Source organism: Zeus faber, assembly GCF_960531495.2.
Source record: "Zeus faber genome assembly, chromosome: 8".
NCBI classification, from domain to species: domain Eukaryota; kingdom Metazoa; phylum Chordata; class Actinopteri; order Zeiformes; family Zeidae; genus Zeus; species Zeus faber.
Window position 1 is genome coordinate 15,764,693 of NC_137195.1, and position 25,461 is coordinate 15,790,153.

General features: G+C 42.0%; 2 protein-coding genes across 2 annotated transcripts; both read left to right on the forward strand.

Annotated features, from left to right (window-relative positions):
- Positions 1-1,003: 1,003 nt before the first annotated feature.
- Positions 1,004-10,563, forward strand: LOC307233446 (cell adhesion molecule CEACAM1-like; the record flags this gene model as incomplete). Its single annotated transcript, XM_080004779.1, has 8 exons — positions 1,004-1,313; positions 1,967-2,245; positions 2,909-3,175; positions 4,210-4,479; positions 9,333-9,581; positions 9,731-9,943; positions 10,099-10,374; positions 10,478-10,563. 8 exons carry the CDS (start codon positions 1,004-1,006, stop codon positions 10,561-10,563), a joined length of 1,950 nt encoding a protein of 649 aa, XP_079860905.1.
- A 2,684-nt stretch (positions 10,564-13,247) lies between these two features.
- On the forward strand, positions 13,248-24,013 carry ceacam1 (CEA cell adhesion molecule 1; the record flags this gene model as incomplete). Its single annotated transcript, XM_080004780.1, has 16 exons — positions 13,248-13,479; positions 14,679-14,960; positions 15,066-15,332; positions 15,752-15,841; positions 18,068-18,370; positions 18,755-19,036; positions 19,200-19,463; positions 19,602-19,871; positions 20,074-20,325; positions 20,411-20,686; positions 20,770-21,021; positions 21,120-21,395; positions 21,559-21,810; positions 21,961-22,248; positions 22,369-22,629; positions 23,511-24,013. 16 exons carry the CDS (start codon positions 13,248-13,250, stop codon positions 23,606-23,608), a joined length of 3,945 nt encoding a protein of 1,314 aa, XP_079860906.1. The 3' UTR covers positions 23,609-24,013.
- Between the last annotated feature and the right edge of the window lie 1,448 nt (positions 24,014-25,461).

Genomic DNA, 25,461 nt, shown 5'->3' on the forward strand with positions numbered 1-25,461 from the left:
TGGAATCATATTGTTATCATTAGAAATATTACAAATAAAAGCAAATAAAGAGCGAAACCACGGCTGGAGGCAGGAGGCATACTCTTTCTTTTCTTGTTAAGTGACCTCGGATTTCTTGAGAGGCACTTCTAGAGTAAAGTTGTTTTTACAATTATTGTTATTGTTCAGATTTTTGTTAGTATTTTATATCTTTGACATTTTTCGAGCTAGAGGTGTCTGGCCCATGACAACCGCTGGACCCACGGACGCGGCTGAGTTCTCGTTGGAGCCAGGACGTCTCAGACATCTCGTGGTTCAACTTTCATCTGTATTGATCTACATTTGGTGGAAGTACGTTCGTATATCGCCGATATGCCAGGGTTCTAAAACTTCCAGTTGGATGGTCGAGCGAGATGAGATTGCGGAGCGGGCGCTTTGTGACATCATCATCCAATTCATCATATATGTGCAGGTTGTGGCTTCGGACGCCCATTCGCATCCTGCGAAGTGCGTGGTGCAGACTCCATCCGTCTGTAGTGGTTGCAAACCGCGAGTGTGTGTGTATCGTCTTACCTGCTTGACGTTGGCCAGGCTTTTCGTTTGATATTTGATCTCTTTCACCTTTTTTGTAAATAAACGCATTCTGTTCGCATCTAACCCGGTGCCGCGTCCCTTGTTCCTTATTTTGCGGCATTCGAACCAGTCACACAAACTGTAGGAGTTGAAAACAGTCCAAAACATATTCTGTGTTTGTGTCCTCACACATGCAGTTCTCTTGCAGCTCCAGGGCAACGGGCCCGTTTTATTTTGGTCCCAAAAGTTTAAAGAGTTAGAGAGAATAATAATAATAATAATAATAATAATAATAATAATAATAATGATAATGTTATCATCGTTATTATTATTGTTATTGGTGTCATTATTATTTTGTTATTATTTTAACAATTACTGTTCTGATATTAAATATTCTACACCTTGCGCAAACCTTTATTTTCCTTGGCCAGGTTTAACTCGGGCAGTAACAATGCTGCCCAACAATCTAAACGGAGCAGTTGGAGGAAGTGTGACGTTCACCACAACGCAGAGCCCATCGGAGACCCCGTATTATGTGGTGTCATGGTCATTTGAGGCAAACGGGGAAATAAAGAGTATAATCACATCGAGCTCTGACGACTACGCCGGAGCAGGGTATGCCGGCAGGGTTACCCTGCACAGGTCCACTGGGTCTCTGGAGCTCCGCAACCTGACTCTGAGTGACGTCGGTGAATACATCCTCAGCATCACTCCCACTGCAGGGACGCAGGTCACTGGGAAATGCAACCTACACGTGTACCGTGAGTAGAGGCTTCCATATCAAAAATAGGCGGGGGAAAAAATTATACAAACTACAAACAAAATCTAAAAGACAAAGCAGAGAAGTCACAACATGTTGAAAGCCCCGTTTTTGTTGGTTCTACAGCATTCTTATTCACAATTTACCATAGTGTTCAGGAACAGATCAACCTGTCACCTGCCTCATATTACATAAGATAAGATAACACTTGTTATCTCACAGCAACAAAAAAGTCAAGGCGAGATAAGTAAAATTAAATAAACAAATAACATGTATATATGTGTATAAACCTGCTTTGCAGTGGATCACACGGCACAATAGAGCTGCTATAATAATAAAATTATGAATCTTCCAAATATTAGAATTCTATAAGAAAATAAGAATTTTGACCTGGAGTTCATTACAATTCCATAAAAAAGAATTATGATGTCAAATACAGTAGCTTCTGCATGTTAAGAACTATTTCCGTACTTGGCATGCATTACATTTTTCTGTGGTTTCACATCAGTGGTTTTACATCCTCAGATGCTACATTTCATACAGGGATAACAAGAGCATCTTGAAGTTTTTGTTTATATACTTTTTTTTCTGGCGGACTGGCGCCTGAAGGGATTGAGCCAGATTTTTTTCATTGTTTTTTCTTTGAACCCACAGAGCCGGTCTCCAGTGTAGCGCTATCGTCCGGCAGCTCCGTCCTGGTGGAGTCGAGCAACTCGGTGCGTCTGTCGTGCTCCTCCTCGGGCTCCTCGCCGTCGTTCCTCTGGATGAACGGCAGCTCTGAGGTGGCGGCGGGCGACAGGGTCCTGTTTGGGGACGGAGGCGCCGCCCTCACCATAGTCAATGTGACCCGCTACGACCTGGGGCCGTACACATGTAACGTGTCCAATCCAATAAGTGGTGGAGTCAGTGGTCCATTGGTGCTGGGCATAAGCTGTGAGTTACTTACCTGCTCCTCCTTTTATCTTTTAACCTTAAATAAAAAAATTAAAAAAAGATGAATATGCAGCTTATGCTGTCAGAGCTTTGGCAGGTGACTACTTTCTGTCACTCTATCTTTCGTTGTCACTTTGTTTGCGCTAATGCTGGCCCGCCGCTTGGTAGAACTAAAACTATTGTGACTTTTACTTGGATAGTGGCATACGATGAATAAAAAAAAGTCAATACAATTCTCCATCGCAATTATTTGTGTGAACAACTAAAATTTGCCTGTTACACAGCTCGGTCAAATACTTGATTCTGATTGGTCAACAGGAGCAACCAGCGGTTGGTTATTTCTGAATAACGACCACTGTCTGTTAATAATGATCGTTGTCACGGGCAACCACTTCTCTGCCTGGATTGTTTTGCCTAGTTTCACTCCGCCGAAAATAATCATTCTATGATATCCCTGATGACATCATTTAATTATAATTGATTAATAATTTGTTAAAATTATACTATTACAGTACATAATTCGTACATAATAAGACATGCTGCATTCCATAAACTAGCTTTGATGCAATTCTTTTTTCTCCTTTTTTTTTTTTTTTAAAGGTACTAACTTCTAAATTTCCAATTTTCCATTTTCTTGGTTTCTGCTCCACATTAACACCACAGTTGGTCCAGAAAAGATGAACCTGGAGATTTTTCCCTCGGAAGAACACCACAGGGAAGGCTCAAACGTCACCTTATCCTGCTCGGCCGTCTCCCGGCCGCCGGCTGCGTTTGACTGGTTCTTTAACGGAACGCAGCTCACCGACACTGGACCTGAACTGGTCCTTGAGCTGGTCCAGATGAGTCAGAGCGGTAACTACAGCTGTCGCGCATTTAACAAAGAAACTCTGAGATACGAGGCGTCCCGACTCATAGCTGTCACGGTGCTGGGTGAGTGGAATACGCACAAGAGTCATTCGCCCAAAATGGTTGCTGAGCGACCGACCAAAACGGTCTCAAACGTTCCTTTTTACTGTTGATCTTGTCCGTGTTTTTCCAGAACTGAAATTCAATCTAAAAAAAATGTTTTTTCTTAAGATATACATGAACCCCAACATCACATTCCCCTGTTCACAAATGAAACATTGGGTTACACTTTATTAGTCCAAAGTTAATATGCAACTCAGTATAAACTGACTATAAATAAATGTGCCATTGAGTCAATGTTAATCAGAATACAGTGTAATGTTATATAATATACTTTTAGTCAGATCACAATGTTAATCATAATACAATGTTCAATATATAATTTAATCAGACTCCCTGAATCTGAACTGTTTTGCCTGAGCACCATCACAGTTAAAACGGTCGTTGCCAGGTTAAAGATGGTTATGGGCAGGTCAGGGTGAGAATATTGAAGATCAGCTACCAGCTGCATAAAAATTTAAGGAGACCCCAGTGTCCAGACAAGGGGATAAAGTTCGTAAAGTAAGTTCAGAATCCGAATCAGAATCGTCTTTACTGCCAAGTAAGTTTACACGTACAAGGAATTTATCTCGGGGTACGGTGCATACATGAAACATTAATGTAAAGCAGTAAGTAAAATAAGAATATGTAAAATTAGGCTGTTTTTCTTTTTGTTTTTTTGTTTTTTTCTTTTTTAAGTATAGCTGCACATTTTGTGCAGGAATGTGCAAATGGTGATGCAAATGTTGATACTTAACGCAAAATTGAATTTAGTATCAATTGTAAGACTAAACTGACAGTCAGTTCATGCTCAGTGGAGGGTCACCCAAACAGTGTCGCCAAGACGCCGGTGGAGTCAAATCATTAACAAACTCGGTTACACACTTGGTTAAGCATTAGCCGACCTAATGTTTCTTTATCTACGGATTCTTTAGCTGCAGCTCAATTCATGTTTGTTCTCCTCGTGACCTGTCTCCCACACAAGCACATCACACATCTCCGTATCTTTGCGCCCGCAGAGATAGCGTCCGCCTCCATTGCTCCATCGTCCCGCCGAGCGGTCGAGGGCTCGCCGTTCAACCTCACGTGCCGCGCCGGCGTCCCCGTCACGTCCAGGCGCTGGGCGAAGGGGGGCCGACCTCTGACCCCCGGCGGTGACATCACGCTCCACGGGGACGGCAGAGTGGCGTCGTTCGCCGCCGTGATGAGGACCGACGCCGGGGAATACTCGTGTGACGTCAGCAACCCCGTCAGCTCAGACCGAGCCACGTACCGCTTGGTGGTGAACTGTAGGTACCACCAAGTGGACGTCGGTCTTTAAGTACTGAATTATAACCGGACGCTAAATATGTAATATTTGCGTTGAAAGTTACTGTCGTTGAATGTTTCTCGATTCATATGTACATACTGTATGCTGTACATAATGTTCATGTCAAAAGCACCAACAAAACTATAATGCTCAGATTATGGATACATACAGTAATACATTTATGACAGATGTACTACATCAGTGTACTGAGAGTACTTTTTCCTCTTGTGGTTTTTTTTGTTTTTGTTTTTATGTGTGTATTACTAAATGATTGCAACTTTTCACATTTTGGGAAAAATCCCTGTTTCAGATGGACCAGGGAACATTCAAGTTACGGGCCCAGTGGAAATAGAGGTGGAGCAGACCCTGAAATTAACCTGCTCTGTAGAATCGATACCGAGCGCAAACTACACCTGGACACTGAACGGGACCGAGATCCTCGGCCGTTCTGCTGTTCTCATCAAAACAGCCAATTTTTCGGACAGCGGGCGATTCACCTGTCACGCGGAGAATAATGTGACCGGGAAGTCAATATCTGCTACTCATGGAGTGTCTGTGAAAGGTGAATTATTACCTTTTATATTTTGCAAATATAGAAAAAGTAATTTGTCAAGTGTCACAGGTCATGCTAAATTGCATTTTTTTAATCTGATCTGCAATACTAAAGGTAATGCAATATTTATATTAAAAGTAGTGGCTTGAGAATAGAGGCTATTAATTAAAACTCCTCTAGAGGAAGGTTTGAGCCAGTGCTTTGACTTCATCTTCAAAATATATTGTCACAAATGCTGTTTTTTAGGCCCAACAGCACACACACACGCACACACACACACACACACACACACACACACCACACACTAAAATACGTACATATTCACATTAAACATAAAGTACTTACTTATAATTACTTGAAATTTTTTTTTTTTTTTGGAGAATCATTACAGTTGATTGACTGCTACTCAAGAATCACGTTTGTCAAATGATTTATCAACATCTCACATGCTATGCATAGTTAAATTTAAGTTTAGTCATTACTCTGCTATTACTCATGGCTGAGTTATTACTCCATAAATTAGTTAAATTGCTCATTTTTATTTTGTATGTTCCCAGAACAAGGATCATTAGAGAAGCCATTATTTGCTGGTGCCATTGTTGCCATTGCGCTTGCATCGCTGATCCTTGTCTTTGCAATTGGCTCAGCAACGTACTTCATGTTTAAAAGAGCGTAAGTAGAAAATAATTATATTCCATTCAAAAGAAATATACCTTTTGTTTGGCAAAAATGGAGTAAAAACGATTTGTATTGCTTGTGAAGGCTGTGACATATAATATACACCTATACTACAATGTCATTTTCAACGGTACTGGAATCGGTATGACGTCACACCTTCAAGAGATTTTGGGAGATTTTGAGGAGAACAAGGATAATACTACAGTATACTCCTACACTAATGTTGGCTGGAATATAAAATCAATGTGAACGGTTCATTCGAATGTTACAAACTGTATCAAATTAAAATGTTCATACGCTCAGGTTGTATAGTTGTCTGAAAATTCATAATTAGTCCACACTGTAGATGTTGTTTGATGCTTCTAATGGTTGGTTGTTCATCTCTGAACAGCAGAAACTCAAAGGCCCTCAAAGCATCTGTTAAATCCAAGGGACACACTTCAAACAGTAAGTTGCGTGTGTGTGTGTGTGTGTGTGTGTGTGTGTGTGTGTGTGTGTGTGTGTGTGTGTGTGTGTGTGTGTGACACACTGTCAATGTATGTTACAGGCAGCATTATGACCTCTTTTTTTAACTGCATGATCCTATTCTATTTTTATTTTAACCAGACAAAGCCATTGCTGACAATTCAGTCCCAGGTGACCAGGTAAAGTTTATTTCTTGGCTGAGTTGATTGTACGTTAAATACATTACATTACACATTACATAATGTGTTTCCCTGAAGTGTTTATTATACTTTACTTCTGAAGCGGAAATGTATGATAAGGTGGGTGAGATAATTTTTGCATAGTCTGTCTGATTAATTGCAACTGGCGTTTTTCAAGATAGTGTATTCATGCTGAAAAACCAAATGGTGCATATATAACACCATTAATTACATAAAGACAGTTACATAATTGTAGGGATAAACCGATAGCTTTTTTGCTGTTATATGCCTTTTGGACATTCCATTGTCACTTGACATATATCTCCTGTTCAGAAGAACACCGAGAGAGCAGAGCAGCAACGCCAATAAAGTGGAGATTACAACCTTGAAATATTTTCCGTGCAGTTGATGAAGTACATTTTTCGAGTTTCCCCAGATCCCTGTCACGTAAAACTAGGTTTAACGTGTTCCTTCTGAATTCGGGGTTGTTTTTCAAGGATTTCAAGGGGAGGAGCCCTCAGACTGTTGTGGTATAACACATCCGGCATTCCTTCCCCTCGCTTTGCTCTTCAAGGAGCCGAGCTATGCCGATGTCAGGCTTTCCAAGGTGAAGGGTGCTGGCGCGATGCGAGGTCACGATGCTCCGTATACCATCTACACCCAGGTTTTTGAGTAGCCGCAGAGCGCCCCCACCGCCCGCTTCCGGGCGAGGAAGCTCACATGTATGTGCACTGAGGCCACACCTTTCGCCGGCGACTCTGGTGAGAGTTCCTCCCAAAAACAGCACCTCTGCAGGCACAGTCTCTGCAGTCTCTCTCTTTCTAACGGAGCGGTTGGAGTTTAGCCCATCAGAGCGTCAACAATGATTAACACGCAGTGTCTTCGCCTTAGAAAATGGGTTACTTTCTGCCCCTTTACGTCTACTTCAGTGCAGACCACTGACGTGACTTTTTCACTAATTTGCCATATAACGTCAAATATTGATTTAAGATTGTGAAAGCTTTTCCCTGTTGTTAAATGGTGACCTATGGCATATGATTCAGAAGATAGTTTTAGGCCTTGCAGAAGTATCATTCAAATGTCTTAAAGTTAAAAGTCTCTGTATTTTTATGGTGTGTGGTGGCGGTATTTATGATGTGATTATCAGACGGTAATAAGGTGCTTGGCGAATAAAACTGGGGCGCCGACAGAGGCAGTTTATACAGCGTGGGGTTTTTTTCGGCACTATTCAAATTTAACAAGAGATTAAATATTTACTCACCATGATCAAATATTATTTGATCATGGTGAGTAAATATTTAATCCCTTTTAATTGTAATTCATTATTTCACACTTAGAAGAAGGCAACGAGGCAGTTTCAGGTTTTTCGCCCTCTACTCCCCCATGTCGTGACGTTCATCTTGTGTTTCCCCTCTTAGTTAATTATTATCAGAGGTCAAACCAGCCCTGTCTGTTGTTCACACACTGACATTCTGTGACACGTTACTCAAATTGAAGGCTCCGCTTGCAAAAGCCTCTGCAAATCCTCTGTTCTGACAATGACATTAACTCCCTGATAATTTTATTATCTATTCTCACTTTATTTCTTCTGTCCTGGATGCTGTTTAAGGAATATTTGTCAGAAATATACTTCATTTAGTTCAAATTTATAATTATAAATTATTTTACACCAATAAATATATTTTACTGTGCGCAAAATAGTTGTTGTTTTTTTTTATTTTCAGATCATGTCAGTTTTGCACTTTATTGTGGTCAACTTAAAATGGCGACATCAATAAACCAGATGGAATGTTTTTGGGGAAGTACAATGTCCAGGTGTTTGAGGAAGAGAATTTGCAGCGGATGGGACTTTGCTAAGTAACACTTCAGTGTCCTACTACTGATGCCAGTAGTCCAAAGAAGGCCTGCTGGGTTGATCTACTCCGTCAAAAAGGGACGAGTTATGACTAAGTCCTCTCATAAGACTTTCAAAACACAGCATCACACATTTAATGTTGTTTTTTTTTTCCCATCCCAGTAGTGCACACGCTATAGGGTTCATCTGGACTGTCACAGGGATCTTCACGCACTGTAGGAGCTGAGACATACGGAGGCGAAAGTATAATGACAAATGTCTTTGGTTATAATACTGTTTAATCTTGTAGCTCTGTTAAAAGATTGCAAAGCCAGGTGGCAATATATTCCTGGCAAAAATGATATTAATGTAACCAGAACTGAAAAACCACAAAACCCACATTTTTTGTGATAATGAGAGAGGTTCAATAGAAACACTGTTATCTTTATTAAACGATCTGTCATTTCATCATGGTGATTCTATGCACAGGATAAATTCAATTAAAATCTATTTAAAATTACACACAAAAAAATGTAACATTGAAACATTTTAAGAAAACTTCTCGTTTTATTTTGTTACTGCCTCATGAAATAGTGAAACAGGAAGTGAAAACAGGACCATGGATGGAATTGATCTTGAAGGCGTTCTCTCTGTGGCTGGCGCTCGCAAGTAAGAAGGCTGAGATGAGATTGGATGATCTGGATTGGTTTGTTTTAATCATGTAACAACTCAAACACGCTTATTAAAATCTTATCCAACCTTAAAAACAACCATGGGCTGTTTATATCATTCAATATTATTTAGTGTCACCGAGGCAGCATATGTCAGCATATTTCACAAGATGTAATTTGATTGACGAACACGCTGTATGAACCGCACTGATCTTGGTTTGATGGCGTTGTAATAAGTGATTCCTCATCTCAGGGTACAGCAGTCAATCCATCGCTTCGTAAGCAAGTGAGTATCATTTGCTAAATGAACAAAAACAGCTCTCGAGAAACACGATAGATTCTGAATCATTTAATCGTCGTCGCACCTCGGGCGTGAGACGCTGGAGCTCATAAACAACTTGAGAGCATCGAGGCTTTTAATCAAGTCACATTTCACTCCTCGTTTCTCCCCAGGCGGGCCCACCGATGCGGATTTCCGATACAAAGTTCCCGTGGTCGCCGGCTATGCCACGACTTTCAATTGTACCTCGTCTTGCGTCCCACAATGCGTGTACGCTTGGTCTGTAAATGGTCTCAGGCTCACCGGCGGCTCTCTGACCTGGACCCCGGATGGCCTCGATGGTCTTTTAGAACTGCAGTACACGTCCACCAATCCAGAAACAAGGGAACACCTTCCATACCTGGTCAGCGTGGAGGTTCAGAGTAAGTCAAAGAGCTTTGTTGGTCCTCCGCCGATTCTAGGATTTTTTATTTATTTGTTTGTTTGTTTGTTTGTTTATTTTTAGAGATAAGTTTAGTGTCATGTTTTGAGTTGTGGTTCATTCCATGGTTTCTTCCTCTCCGTGTTGCAGATACGGTGTCTCTGCAAATCAGTCCACCGAGCAGCCGCCCGTCTCTGAGCCGGTCCCAGACTCTGCCCTGCAGCGGTGCCGCCGCAGGCCTGCCGGTGTCTTGGCACAAGGCTGGAGCGACGCTCGCCCCGGATGAGAGGATAACGCTGACGAATGACAACACGTCGGCTCACTTTGAGGAAGTCATGCCCTCGGACGCCGGATTCTATCAGTGTAAGACCATTATGTTGACACTTTCAAAGGGAACTGCCTTAAGCCACGGCTACCAACTAAGCTTATAACGATTAAATAAATGTATTTATTAAATAAATAAAGAAAGACAGAAGGTTTCACGCAGGTGCTTGACGGTCCCTTCTGATCTTTGGAAGTTGATCAGTGGAATGTGACCATCAGCGGTCCGGACCGTGTGAAGCCAGGGCGTCAGAGCACCTTCACCTGCCTGGCGAGCTGCACGGTCGGCCCGGCCTGCACGATCAAATGGCAGTTTAGGGGCGGATTCCCGACCGGGGCGCATCTCTCCATGAACGGAAACATTGTGAAATGGACCCCATCCACGCCGGGCGAGAGCCAAAACTTCACCTGTGTTGCGAAGAACAGAGCTGCCCAGCGCTCGGCAGAGGCCACCAAAACGGTGGAGGTTGTCGGTAAGTGACCCCTTTGAAAGGTCACTATGTGCATATTTTACATTTTGATGCTGGAGATGTACGCTTGACCTTATCCTCTGTGTTTGAACTCGGACGGGAGAAGCGCTCTCTGGGTCAGAGAAGATGCGTCTCGGCAGTCTGTCAGGACTCATCCTCGCCACGGTGCTGATGCTGATCTTTGACTGGTAGTACTCAGACACTCTGGCTTCACACTCTATTTTCCATGCCACCGTGTTGCCACCGTGTGTTGTGCATATTTACCACCACTAGGGAGTACTGTGTTGTCACTTTAGAGGCAGTAGATTGTGTCCCCATTTGCACTGCATACAGTCGTTTCAAGCACAGTATCTGACATTTAAGACATTAATCATCTATCTAAGCACAAGAATCATTACGGTGATTGCCAAACAGGAAGAAGAAAATGGTTGAAAATGATATATTTTAAAACCAGAGAGCAGTTTTACACACGTGCAGGCAGGGGAGCCATATGGGTGGGGGGCTCCAGTTTTATTCGAAGGGCCTGTGACTGACAGGGGCCCTACATTTGTATTGGAAAATTAGGGTGTGGCCCAACCAAAAACCATAACAAGAGAAGTATTTCCAGTTCCCGAGGCCCGGCACCACCAGCATGCTGATGCTGCTCTCACTAGGGAATGTGCCGCCACTATTTCCAGTCAGGTTATCATGGTGTTCAGTTTATGAGCCTCACACGAAATGCCCTTTGGACTGATGGAGCCTGAGCTGCTCCTCCAGTCTGGGCACTCCCGACCACACACTACATTTGTCTGTGGAAGTGCTCTAGTTTAAAGATGGATGTCTAGCTATTAACCTTCATGATAGATAGAAAGATAGACAAAGAGATGGATAGATAAATACTTTATCCATCCCCAGAGGGAAATTGAAGTGTCACAGCAGCTCACATAAAAATAGGCAAAAATGATAAAGTCACAGAATAAAAGATATAAAAAGAAAATGGCAATATAGGGAAAATGAAAATATACAATAAACCTAACAAATAACTGGGGATAATATGGGGATGGTGGCTCAGGAGGTAGAGCTGGTGGTCTAGTGATCTAAAAGGTTGCTGGTTCGATCCCAGGCTCCTCCTGCTAGCATGCTGTAGTGTCCTTGAGCAAGACACTTAACCCCTAATTGCTCCTGATGGCTGCGTCCGTCGGTGTTTGAACAATTGTAAGTCGCTTTGGATAAAAGTGTCTGCTAAATGTAATGCAATGTAAACTATAAAGTAAAATATGGCTAATATACACTAAACCTAATGATAAACAACAGATATAACCTATAAAGTAACAGAACAACCATTAAGAAAGAGCTATAAAAGAAACTTTGCTCTACTTCGATTAATTAAAATTAATAACTAATAACAGTGAACCAGGGAGATCAACCTCTGCTTCAAATGTGGGTTTGGAATGTTCAAGCAGAACACATGGGTCTCATTTTAAAGGATGGGTTATTCATATATTAAAATATAACGGTTCATAGCACAACCTCTCTGAACACTTAAAAAAAAAACCTCGTCAAATTTCCTTTTTGAAAACGAGAAGCTCACAATATACTCACACGTTTCTTTCCTTTTTTTTTAATATATATGTGTTTTGAATAACGGTGAATCACAATGATTTAAAATGACCTTTTTCAATTGCTGCTGACGCAACTTCCTGTTTCTAGTCTCTTAAGGTTAGAGAGGACGGATGTAGTCAAAATAGCTCATGTTTGGAGTGCAAAAGAGTCAATAAAATCCTGGAAAACCTGACAAAATGCAGTTTGCAACCTTTTTCTCAGTTAAGACTGTATTCTGAGTTTCCCGTTTTGTGTATGTATTAAATTGCAGATGGCTAATATCCACTCCATTTCAAACTGGAAACACAATTGTTCATGAAAAGGTATTTCCATTTACAAAAGTCATAACCATTGCTCACCTTTTTGTTTGTAATACTAGCTGGATAACGCAGTATCCTGCAGTACTGCAAATATCTCACCCAGTTCATTAATCTTATGTGTCAGGGGCTTTGGCATAGGTGTGCTCTGCAACTGATAAGAACCTTACCCCTCCATCCACACAATGCCACGGCTGTAGTTTCGTGAGTTGCGAAAGGTGCATGTTTGTCTTGCATTTTTGTAAGAAAGGATTGCACGTTTCTCAATACATGAAACTGCAGATAATAGGTGAAAGGTGGTTTCTCACATGAGAGACACAAAACGTCTTCAAATATCAAAAATGCAGCCTTTTTGTCATTTTTATTTTTATTTTTCTCACAAAATAAAATAACCAAAAGTGTATTTTAAGGCTTACACAAAAGGTATCTATTTGGACGACGTTCTACGCAGTAACCTTATCGAGTGTCATCTGTCTTTGAAAAATTCCAGGCATTCTTTTGAACATAATTTGTCTTTTTGCAAATCTGACATTTATGGTGCTTCAGCCAAATTTCACCCAAATATTTGCATGAGGACCCAAAAAAATGGTTGGTTTTCCAAGACTGAGCTTTGGATGATAGTGAGCGAGATAAGAACTGATGCTTCTGTCTAACCTGCCGGAGTAGAGTAGGGGGCTGGACATGTTAAGTACAAGTATAATAGTGGATGAAACACAAGAACATTTCCAGACCACCACAACAAAATGGAGAGGACAAAAGGAGGAACCTCGGCTGCTTTTCTATTAGTATTGATCCTAGGTAGGCCCCACCTGAGCTCCTCAATATTGGCATTTAGCAATTAAAACATGTAGGAATTATTTCAAAATCCCGCTAATATTTTATATTTAGTCATTTGTTGGTGACCATCCCGGTACAAATGCAAGTTCCTCCCTTCCCTCAGTTGCGCTGGAGTCAGGTGATGTGGCTGTCCAGCCGACCATGAACCCAGCCGCGGTAGGAGACACGCTCTACCTGACTGTGTCCTCACCAGCCGTGCTGGACAGTGGGAGCTGGGCCGTGGGCAACGCCCTGATCCTCACCTGGCGCGCGGGGCAGCAGGCAGTGTTCCCCAGCCACAGCGGCAGAGCCTCGGTCAACCTCACCACCGGCGCCCTCACTCTGACCTCTGTCACCATGGCCGATTCAGGAGTCTATGTGGTGACGGTGGAGAGCACCGTTCCACCGCTCAAGGCCAATACCACGATCACTGATGAGACAGATAATATCAGCTCAGCCATGTTTTATAATATGATTATCCTCATTCCTATTCTTGTTGTTGTCATTAGCATTATTTGGAGTTTCATATTATAATTATTATTATTGTTATTATTGTTATTATTATTATTATTATTATTATTATTATTATTATTATTATTATTATTGTTGTTGTTGTGGTTGTTGTTTTTAATAAGATTTTTTTCCCATGATAATGGAGCTGAGATTCTTCTTATTTTTCTTTTTTATTTTTTTTTAATCATGATAATGGAGGTTAGCCTCATTCTTATCAGAGGTCCAGCCCTGAAGGGGCGAAACCCCCAATTGCTAATGTGGATGAAAAACTGACATCAGTACTCTATGGATGTCATGGATCCGCCAAAATCAGAGACAAGCTGAATAAAATGTGTATTCGGAGCAGTCCCGACATGCCTTTGTCCAAGTTTGATCCAGATCGGTCTCACAGGTCACTGTGTGAGTGGCATTGCAGGTTGACAACGTGAACTCCACTTGCAGAGTAACTGTGGACTGGATGCAATGGTATACAAATAATCCGTGTTGTATGCCAAACATGTTTTCAATATTGAATACACTGGCAAAGTTCAGGCCCATTCCAATGTGTTATAGGGTTTAAATGAAGATGGGAAGGAGAGTGATTTGTGTGAGATTGAATTTACGTTTAGCAGGATTTTTTTTTTTCTCTCAAATGACAGCGTTTAGGAGACAGATGAAGGGAGAGATAATAATAGAGGAAATAAGGAGATTAGAGCGAAAGAGAGATTAGAGTGTGATAATATGACTGACATCTGACAACACCAGGCATCTCATGGAAATCTGGCATGTAAAAAATGATGCAAAAGAGAAAAATATAATTAAATTTTTGTGTGTGTGTGTGCTATATTAGTCATTATATCGTTTGTCGTTTGGATAGTTTATGTTTCGCTCCCTCCTTCCCTCGTCAGACCGTGGTGTTTCTTATCAGCTTCAGTGAGACTGCTCCTACTGTGTAAATACAACACCTAGATCCAAACACCCTCAGCAGCTACGTTGCCGTCCACTTCCTCCTCTCTCTCATTGTTTACCCACAACGAGGCCTTTAGTGATTCACACAGTACCTGATGAATATTATGTGGGCCCTTCACCTCTCATCCACAGAGCGCATCACCAACGTGACCCTGACAACAAACGCAGCCCACTTAGTGAAGTTCAATGACACTGCCGTTCTCAGCTGTTCCGCCTCCAGCGGTTCCTCCGTGTCGTACCTCTGGTTGAACCGCAGCATTGAGGTCACAGCGGGTGACGGTGTTCAGTTCGGTGACGGAGGCTCCGTTCTGAGCCTGTTCATCGTCTCACGGTATGACCAGGGGCCATTCGTGTGCAACGTGTCCAACGCCGTTGGCGACGGAGTCAGCGAGTCATTCAACCTGACCATCTACTGTGAGGGCAACACACCACGAACTGTCACTGCACGCACATTAGCTGGGACTTGGCCCTCTGACTTACCGTGAGCTCCCTCTCCCTTCCCTCCACCGCCTCCCTCAGATGGTCCAGACGGTTTGGAGCTCACAGGGAATGGGCAGAGCACCACCTCCTTCGTCGTCGGCACCAATGTCACCGTGGGCTGCTCGGTGCGGTCCAATCCTCCTGCTTATATTCAGTGGACTTTCCAGGGCGGGGCCCTGAATGCAACGGGTCCAGAGTTGGAGCTGTATGACGTCAGTGAGAGCCAAAGTGGTCTCTACTCCTGCCTGGCCTTCAACGACAGGACCTCCATGAGCAGCAACGTCACCAAGTACATCACAATAGCCAGTGAGTACCTCGTGAGATCCATCGGGCAATAAAAAGCGGCATTTACACTGTGACCAGACGAAGACACTTTTTGGGGGTGGAGGTTGTCACGGCCGCCATCAGAAAAGCAGGGTGATGAAGATTTCTCAGAAAGCCACAATTGGCTTTTTTGAAGCCCAGTTGAGTTGAGCTGCATACACCGTTGTTATTAAAGGTTATTATAACCAAATGTATTAGAAACGCATTGTTTTCAGGGGATACCACAGTAGGTGGGCCTATCCATTTATCCATTTTCCATCCATCCATCCACTCATCCATCCATTAGCTATCCATCCATTCATTACCTCTACATTGTCTTTCTTTCTTTCTTTCTTTCTTTCTTTCCTTCTTTCTTTCTTTCTTTCTTCCTCTCTTTCCTTCTTTCTTTCTTTCGTCTATAGAAGACCCACTATCGGCGTCCGAGCAGAGGGAGGCCAGTGTGCGGCTCCTCCCCTTCCTGCCGCTGTCTGCCTTCCTCCTTTCTGTGTCAGGTGAGTACTACTCAAATAAATTCTCAATATTTGTTCATTTTAAACTCGGTCAACTCTTGATGTCAGAAACCGGATTCCGACGTCTCATAATCATCTCTCTTTGTGACATTGCTTTCGGATGCATAGGAAATATGCACATATTTAAAACTGCTGTGGGTTGAACTGGAATTAGTATAATCTGGAATAATGGTGTTGGTAAGGCCTTTATTAAGAAATGCATGCTGTTTGCAGTCGGACATTTGGCCAAAGTTAAACATTAACAGCATGATAATGAATCAACTTCAAAAATACGTTAGACTAATATAGCTGATAAAATCTCTTGGTTTCAAGAGAGGCAATACGTGACTAATAATGTTATTTTCTTACACTTCTCTTTTACAGAATTCTAACCTTTGGATCCCATGGACTACTCTGTTCAAGTTGATTATCTTAAATCTGTTGACTAGACTGTATATGCCATTTTGTTTAAAAAAAAAAAAGGTATACATATTTTATGTTCTGTATATTATGTATGTCTATATTTGATTAAAAGATGAAGTAAAAACGGTATTAAAAGTAAAATATACCAATTAATCATTTTTAATTTAATGAAAGAAACAATGGATTTGGGATGTGAAGTTAAACAGATTTCATTGTATATATTTATTTCATTGTCCTCACTTACATCACATTAAGAATTCTTGTCTATTGCCATCTTTAGTATTTCCATTTATCAAATAATGATCAATGAGAATAATGATGTTTTGGAATTTGGAAATCACTGAAACAAAAATCAAAAAGTGATAATCAAATGGAAACATCCCCCAATAGAAAATACCTTAAGTTAATTCCTTACTTGCGTAATTTCTCTCTTCAGAATGTCTCTGTGTCTCTGTCTCTCATAAATTACAGTGAAACATGCTTCCAATTGTTTTGATGTAGGACTGGTGAATTTTATTCCATAATGGCTTCCTGAATGTTACCTATGCTAAAGTATAGTGTGACATGTAACAATATCAATATCGTTGCTCAATAAAAATGTTATGAACTATTTTATGTTATTCTTTGATTTGTGTGCAAAACTAAATCATTATTGTAAAAAGTAGGGGAAAAAAATGTTAACTGTTTTATTTCTCCTGGACAGAAGACAAGTCCGTCCGTCCACAGCAATCATCTCTCAGCTTTTTCTGGCATTCAGAAGCAATATTATAAACAGAAGCAGAAATAAACTCTATCTAGAACCGGTGGCCTCTATTTTTTTTTCCTCTCTCCTTGTTTTTTTTTTTTTTTTTAACGACAATTTCAATCACGCGCAAAAGATAACATTTTCTGAAGAGCTCTTTTTATTATTTTTATTTTACTTCAACAGGAATATCCCAGACCCTTTTAAGATGTTCCATACTTTTTGAGAGTGGGGCTCAACAGTCTTGAAAAGTCCCTTGCCGCTATACAGTAAAGTGCTACATCATGCTTAATCCTTGTCATATTTTCCCCTGAATGGCAAAATGGCAATGGTTTACAGTAAATGCTTCTTGGCACTCCCTGCTGTGTCTACCAATAACACATTTCAAGGTGCATGGCAAAACAAGCTGCTGTAAGGTCTCAGTGACTGGGTGTGAGCTTTAGCAGCTTGAGACCAGAACTAGAACAAATATTTGAACAGAAGGTGACTGCAAAAGTACAATACAATATCATTAGATGTGAATAAAGGCGGGGTTAAATCCATTTCATGGAAAGAGAAGTCCACCTTATTTTTTGACCATAAGGACGGATCAGCAGCAGCACTATGGACGTTTCACTCGTGTCTTTCCTGAGCCTAGTGTTTCTAACACTGTCCGCAGGTGAGGAGAAATGTTTATTTAATAAAAGATTAAAAAATGATGATGAGGTGACAGAGGCTTAAAGTGTCAGTTATGTGGATTATGTTTTGTTCTCTGAGTTCATAGAAATCCAGGATAAAATCATTGAACGATATATCTATATATTTTTTGTAAAATACATTTATATTTAGTATTTTGTAAATATATATATTGAGATAGAGAAAGAGAGAGAGAGAGAGAATTTCATTGATTTTTTTAAAGAACACTAAAAAATCTCTAAAAATGTGTTTTATTATCTTGATGTTTTAAAACTGAAATGGAACGTGAGGAAATGCCATTCAAGTGAAATTATACTAAATTTGGGGTTACACTGAGGCTTTGAAATCAAAACCAATAGCAAAACTGGAAATGTTCTTTTCGTTCCCAGATCATGTTGTTGGCCAGAGGATTGTTGCCTCGGAGAATCCCTTACCTGTCGGCAGCAACGTCACATTAAGCCTGGTTGATGGCACTGTCACTATTGGGACCTGGTTGCAAGATTCAAATCCTATTTTACTTATATTTCCGCCAAATGGCCACTTCATATATTCAAGTTGGAAGCAGAGGGTCACATTCACCAACTCTTCGGACGGGTTGACCATAAGGTCTCTACAGCTGTCAGACTCTGCGACGTATAAACTATCATCAGCAGATCCCAATTTCAATGCAGAGTTACTTTTGTCAGTCCAAGGTAAGTCACTCAGCGCTGTCTGGAGAAGTCAATTCGGACTTGTCTTTGATCACTTGCGTCCTTGCACGTCAGGCATACAGTTGCATCTTAACAATAACACAACGTAAAAAAAATCCCAAATACCTTTAAATCTATGGAACTTGCTCTCTATTCTGCCCCATGTGTCCACCTCAGTGTAAAATCAGCACTGCCTTTCCAATGCACTGTACCTAATATTTGCCTTCCATGCTGTACCGATGTTTACCGATATCCATATTATCTTGCCGAATTGACCTTCTTGTGCCGTTAAAAGAAAAGCCCCACTATACCTGGATAGAGCATGGTATGGGTATCCAAATGATTAGCAGTAAGTAAGGGAGATTGTGCTTTGTGTTGTGTACACAGAGCCCATTTCGAATGTGACGCTGCAGGCCAAGGCGACCAACCTGGTGGAGTACAACGATACTGCCGTTCTCAACTGTTCCGTGTCCAGGGGTTCCTCATTGTCTTACGTCTGGATAAACGGCAGCTCTGTGGTGACGCAGAGCGGCGGTGTGCAGCTCTTAGACGAAGGCTCCATTCTCACCATAGAACAAGTGACTCGCTACGACCACGGACCGTTCCGGTGCAACGTGTCCAACGGGATCAGCAAGGGATTCAGTCAGCTAGTGTATCTGAACATCAGCTGTGAGATTTTTTTTGTTGTTGTGTGTGTGTGTGTGTGTGTGTGTGTGTGTGTGTGTGTGTGTGTGTGTGTGTGTGTGTGTGGAAAACCCCAGGAAATACAGTGTATTCTTATATTGAAGCAACAGCAGACATTACAGTGAGATGATTCTTTGTTCCCTGCTAGACGGACCCAGCGACCCTACATTGACAATTGTCCCAATGAGGGTAGCTTACAAAACCGGGTCCAACCTCACACTGCACTGCTCCGCTGCGTCCAGCCCTCCGGCAACCATTCAGTGGCTCTTAAATGGGAAGTACCTTGGACAGTTTGGTCCACAGCTTCAACTGGAAAACGTCAGAGACAACCAAACGGGACATTACGAGTGCCTGCTCCACAATGCGGTGACGAACAGGTTCAGCGGCATCACCGCCATGATCAGGGTTGTCGGTGAGAGACATTTATTTTTCAAACGTTGTTCTCCAAATGATGTAAACATGAACCGGCGGTTTGACGGATTCCATGTCGCTCCTATCCAGTAAATCTGAAGTAACTCAATAAGTGATCTCTCGCACACCTCTCCTCTAGAGCCAGTTTCCGCAGTCAATGTTACCCGTGTTGGCGGACCCGCAATACTCAATGAATCATTTACCCTGAGATGTGATGTGACCGGGCCCGTAGACGCTATACATTGGTGGAGGGATGATCAAGTCATACACCCGAACAACCACACGTTGCTCCACAACGAGACCTTGACCCTAAACAGAGTTCAGCATTCAGATGGCGGAGATTATAAATGTCAGGCTGTCAATGCTGTGAGCAACAAGACCAGCAGTCCATACTATGTCATTGTTAACTGTAAGTATATCTATCTATCTATCTATCTATCTATCTATCTATCTATCTATATCTACACACTTACATAAACATGTGTGCATACAGTATATTAGTATGGTTTATATCAACACCCACATACATATACAGTATATATATAAATTATACTTTATACACACGAGTATTTTTAAAATGTAATCATTTACTCCACTTTTTATGTTCAAAGATGGACCAGAGACCCCAGTGATCCAGGGACCCTCCATGGGCTTGACAGGACACCATGTGACCTTCAACTGTTCGTCCTCCTCTGAGCCTCCCAGCCACTTCAGATGGTTCTTCAACGGTTCCCCGGTGGCAAATACATCAGAGTACGTCATCGGGCCGCTGAGCTTACACATGAGCGGGAAGTACGTCTGCGTGGCACACAACAACGTCACCGGTCAAAACAGCAGCGCCTACAAGATGCTGACTGTTTATGGTAATTCTTCGGGCTCAGGAATTTAACCTGTATTGTTTCGCCAGAGTTCCCCAATTCATGGAATCCCCTTGTTCTTTCTCTGCAGCTCCTGTGAATATGAGCGTCATAAAAAGTGTCGAAGCCCACGCGATACAGAACCACACCTTCACCCTGACCTGTGAGGCTTCTGGAACGGTTGAGTCCATCCACTGGATGAAGAACCGCATGTCCTTGTATGCCGACGGCAGAAGAAACCTCTCCATGGCCAATGCCACTCTCACCTTTGACCCTGTTCTACTCTCTGACAATGGATATTATGAATGTGATGCGTCTAACCCTCTAAGCAGCTCCACCAGCAATAACTTCACGCTGCATGTGAGCTGTGAGTGCCATGTTGAGCCACTGTACGGTTTCCCGTATGCTTCCTGCGATGTGGCTCTTACATCTATCTCTCTCTGTGATTAGATGGACCAGAAAAAGCAACCATAACAGGACCAGACATTGTAATGGCCGGACACAGTGCCGTTCTCAACTGCTTGGCTTCTTCATATCCCCCCAGCTACTTCGAGTGGTTCTTCGATGGTTCCCCGGTCGCCAATCTCTCTGAGTATGAAACTCCACCTCTGACCACCAACATGAGCGGGAAATACATCTGCGTGGCGTACAACAATGTCACTGGCCAAAACAGCACCGCATACAAGATGCTCACTGTAGTTGGTGGGTCCCACATGTTTGCTTTGCTTTCTTTGTACATTTTAAATGACCAGACACTTGAAACACCTCTTGGCTTTTGTGTTGTTTCTCTTGCATTGCAGACCCTATAACAAAAGTCCATATAGTAGCACCTTTGACACCCGCCATACAAGGTAGCCCATACCAGCTGATGTGCAATGTGACTGGACCCGATGACCATGTTTATTGGATGAAGGATGGTGGAATGGTGCATGAAGACAACACGACTAGTTTTTCCATGGGCAACAAGACAGTCAACTTCAGTCCCGTTGAAAAGAGTAACAGTGGTTACTACCAGTGTATGGCTAGCAATTATGTAAACAACAAGACCAGCCCTTCATATAGTCTCCATGTAAACTGTAAGTACTGCACTTCAATGTCATATGCTGAATGGCAATCTTTGCATTGACTTTTAGTATAAATATTTATCATATCTTTTGCTTCCGTGGGGATTCAATGATGGTCATTGCAAGCTGTTTGTAATGGCTGTTTGGGGTCCCACAACCTATTGTGTTATTGCAGTTGGACCAGGTAAACCAGTGATTATTGGACCGGCTGTTGGTGAGAAAGGGAAGGATGTGGCCTTCAATTGTTCAGCCCAGTCGTTCCCTCCGAGCCACTTCTACTGGTTCTTTAATGGCTCCCGGGTGGCCAATACCTCAGTTTATCAAATTGGTCCTCTTAGTTTCAACATGAGTGGAGAATACACCTGTCTGGCGCACAATGATGTTACTCAGAAAAACACTACAGGTTCCATCACACTTACAGTCATTGGTAAGACGACTCCTTTCTCTCCTGAATGTTATGTTGTTATGTGTTATGCGATTATTGTTGTTGCTACATTCATTCATTAAGTGATAAAGGAAAATATGTTGTCTTATCATGATCATCATGCTCCTAATCGACTATGCGTTTTTCCAATAGAGGGAATAAAATCAGTGAGGGTCATTGAGGACACAATCCCAATAGATTCCCGGAACCTGACTCTGACCTGTGAAGTAGCTGGTGCCTATGATTCCATTTATTGGATGAAGGACAACAAGAAACTGGACATGAACAGTTCTAATGATACCTCGCACATGTCTTACTACATTGGAAAAGACTCCCTGCATTTCAGTCCTTTGACAATATACAACGACGGGACCTATCGGTGTGTCGCTATCAACATCGGTGGTTCACACGAGAGCCCCGATTTTGTGCTGCTAGTGAACTGTGAGTATTGTGAGAATCCTGTGAATAAGTAGAGTGAATGGTGCATTCCCTGCATTACCTCTGTTCACGCACAAAAGTACATTGAAAGTGCACATGTTCGCTATAAATCGTCTCTTGCAGATGGCCCTCTGAGCGTGAACATCACCGGTCCAGATTCGGTAGAAATTGGGTCAGTGCTCACAGTGTCTTTGCGCTGCTCCGCTGACTCCCAGCCCAAGAGCCGGTACCAGTGGTTCTTCAACTTCCAATCAGCGGTGATGGAGACGGACTCGGTCATGACCATATGGGCCACAGAAGCGAATGTTGGAAACTACACATGCGAGGCCACCAACCCAGTGACCAACATCACAATGTCTAAGACTAAAGAATTCATCATCACCAGTGAGTAGTGAGCTGACAAGCTTCACATTTTTCATTTTGACTTTTGAACACCATGTTAGACTTTGAACACCAGCCAATATGTCACAGTGGTGTGGGGATGGTCTGGTTGAGCAGTCACGCCTGACATGGATCTAGGTGATTGGGTCAGTGTGGCTGCATGCTTGTTGCTCGTTGGTTGGTATAATGAGCTGCAGATTAAACTGCCATCCTCACACGCACTCAGGATAGGAGCCCTGGCACGACATGTTCGATCTGATCCTTGGCTAATTCCACCTAGCCTCCTCTCTACAATAAACTGGTGTCTACAACCCATCGTCTTCTGTGTCTCTGTGCCGGAGGGCTCTGAAAACGCCTCTTGGGTAGTGTGTGGAGGGCAGAACTACAACAGTTACCTGAGCAACTCAATGAGGAAATATGCAATATAGATGGCTGCAGAATAACAAATGGAACATCATAAGTAATAATTTATGTATCTATACCTTTCAATAATGTATACCTAGAATCCATCCAGTGCATAGAATCACACTTATTTTCTGTATAGTTTTATATATTTGGCTATTTTTATCCTTTATTTTTGGCTGTGTTTTTTTGTTGTTTTTTTACTGCTGTATGCTAACTATCTGTTTTGCAATGCACCAACCCTCACCCAAATAAAATTCACCTTCAGAAGAAGGTTCAGATTCAGATTCAGAATATTGTCCCAAAATTTGAACTAATTAATTTATGTATCAATATTGTGGATGACATTTCATGAGGGCTGAAGATAACATAGAAAATCATGCATCACCCAATTCAATTATTTGAATATATAACCATCTCTTCACCCTGTAATTGATACTGTGTGTTTTTTAACTGGCTTCTATTTGTCTTTGCCTTCCTAGGCCGTGCATCTCTCCCCCTGCGTGAGCCGGGTGGTGGCCTGGTGCTCTTGGCTCTGTCTGCCCTGTGCTCTGTGGTGCTCAGTGACTGGCTCCACTGAGACTCCACTAGGAGGAATCATGAGGCTCTAAAAGCCTCTGGCTCCATCGGCAGTGTTACTGATAGAAAAAAGAAATATACTGTATATATTAAAAACACAGTGAGTGGGCATAATCTAAATATATTTTTAACACATTTTTTAAAGATGTTGTCATGATCCTGTTTGTTTTCTGTCAACTTCATCCTATCAAATAATGCAGTGATGATGCAGTCCTTCATATTCCAGATTCACATTAGAAGAAAAACCTTCTTGTATTATTTGTTTGTTGTTCAATGATTATTTATTTGTAATAGTTCCCTGCTGTAGAGATATTGCAAAAATGATTGCGTGATTAGCTGAAGTATGTAAAATGCTTTTCGATATTGTGTTCAAATGTATTTCTAAGGCATGATATCTAGCAATAAAATATAAGGACTTAATTTTCAATGAGACTTCTTTGGGCCTTTTCTTTTGTCTCCTTCGCAGGCACATTGTTCCCACTTTGCAATATCCCACTAAGATCCTCACTTCGACTGTAGTCTTAACACAGAAAATAAATAGTCTGACCAAAACATTTTATTCATGTGAAAAAGAAATCCATACTGAAGATTGTTTTTACACTCAGTGGCTTCATTAGTTACACCTGTATACCTGGCCGTTAATACAAATATCTAATGAGGCAGAAACTCAGCTACTCAAAGCAGCAACATAGTCAAAATGTTCTGTTATTGTTCAGACTAAACACCAGAATGGGGAAGTAATCTGATCTAAGTGACTTGGACCCTGGAATGACTATTGGTGGCAGTCTCCAGAGTGTAAACAACCTTATTAACTAGAGAGGTCAGAAGAGAATGGCCTGACTGGTTAAGGCTGACAGGAAGGTGACAGGAACTCAAAGCACCAGGCGTTCCAACAGTGTGAAGAGCAGAAAAAACATTGATGAACTGAAACGGATAAAGACCACTCCGGGGTCCAGTTCCTGGAGCTCAGTGAGGCTACAGTGGGCACAGCCACAAAACTGGGCGGTGGATGATTGGGAAAAACCTTTCCTGCTGTGACAAATCTCTGTTTCTGCTGCAACATGCAGATAGCACAGTGGAACTGGTGGTGTAATGTTTGTTTGGCACACATTAGGGCCTCTTAATACCAAGTGAGCATGGTTTAAACAACGCAGCCTACCTGAGTGCCGTTTGCTGACCATCTGCATCCCTTTATGGCCACAGTCAACAACACATCTTCTGATGCTATTTCCAGCAGGACAGCGCACCATGTCACAAAGCAAAGATCATCTCAAGCTGTTTCCACCAATCCCACAAGACCATGAGTTGAGTGACCCCAGTGACCTCCAGGCTCCAGATCTCAATCCAATAGAGAACCTTTGGGATGTGATGGAACTGGAGATTTGCAGCACGAATATGTATCACCATGAACTGGAAAGACTCAATGGCCTCTATGCTTGCCCAGTGGTCAAGATAACTTTCTAGCTATGCCCCATTGAAGTACATTTGTTAAAAAACGCCCCAAGTTTACTATGAGTTATACTAACCCCTTTTGCCTAATGGTTTGTCCTCTTTGTCTGGGAGACTTCAATAAAGAAAACTGAAATAGAGGGGCCCTAGAAGGCCTCCAACTTCATATTGTGGGAGATGAAGATGGTACCTTCTCTCAGGGATGGTCATAATGTCCCTATATTTGTCAAGATTATCATTAAAATCACTTACGTACATTATCAGTGACACTAGAAGGGTTGTTTTCCAAGGCTGCTCTGTTCTGATACGACTTTCAAAAGCTCACTCTGCATCGAACCCTCAAGTCCCAGAATCCAAAGTCTGAGTCTTGAGTCTAAGCGAGGGTCATAGTTTCCTCCATCACCT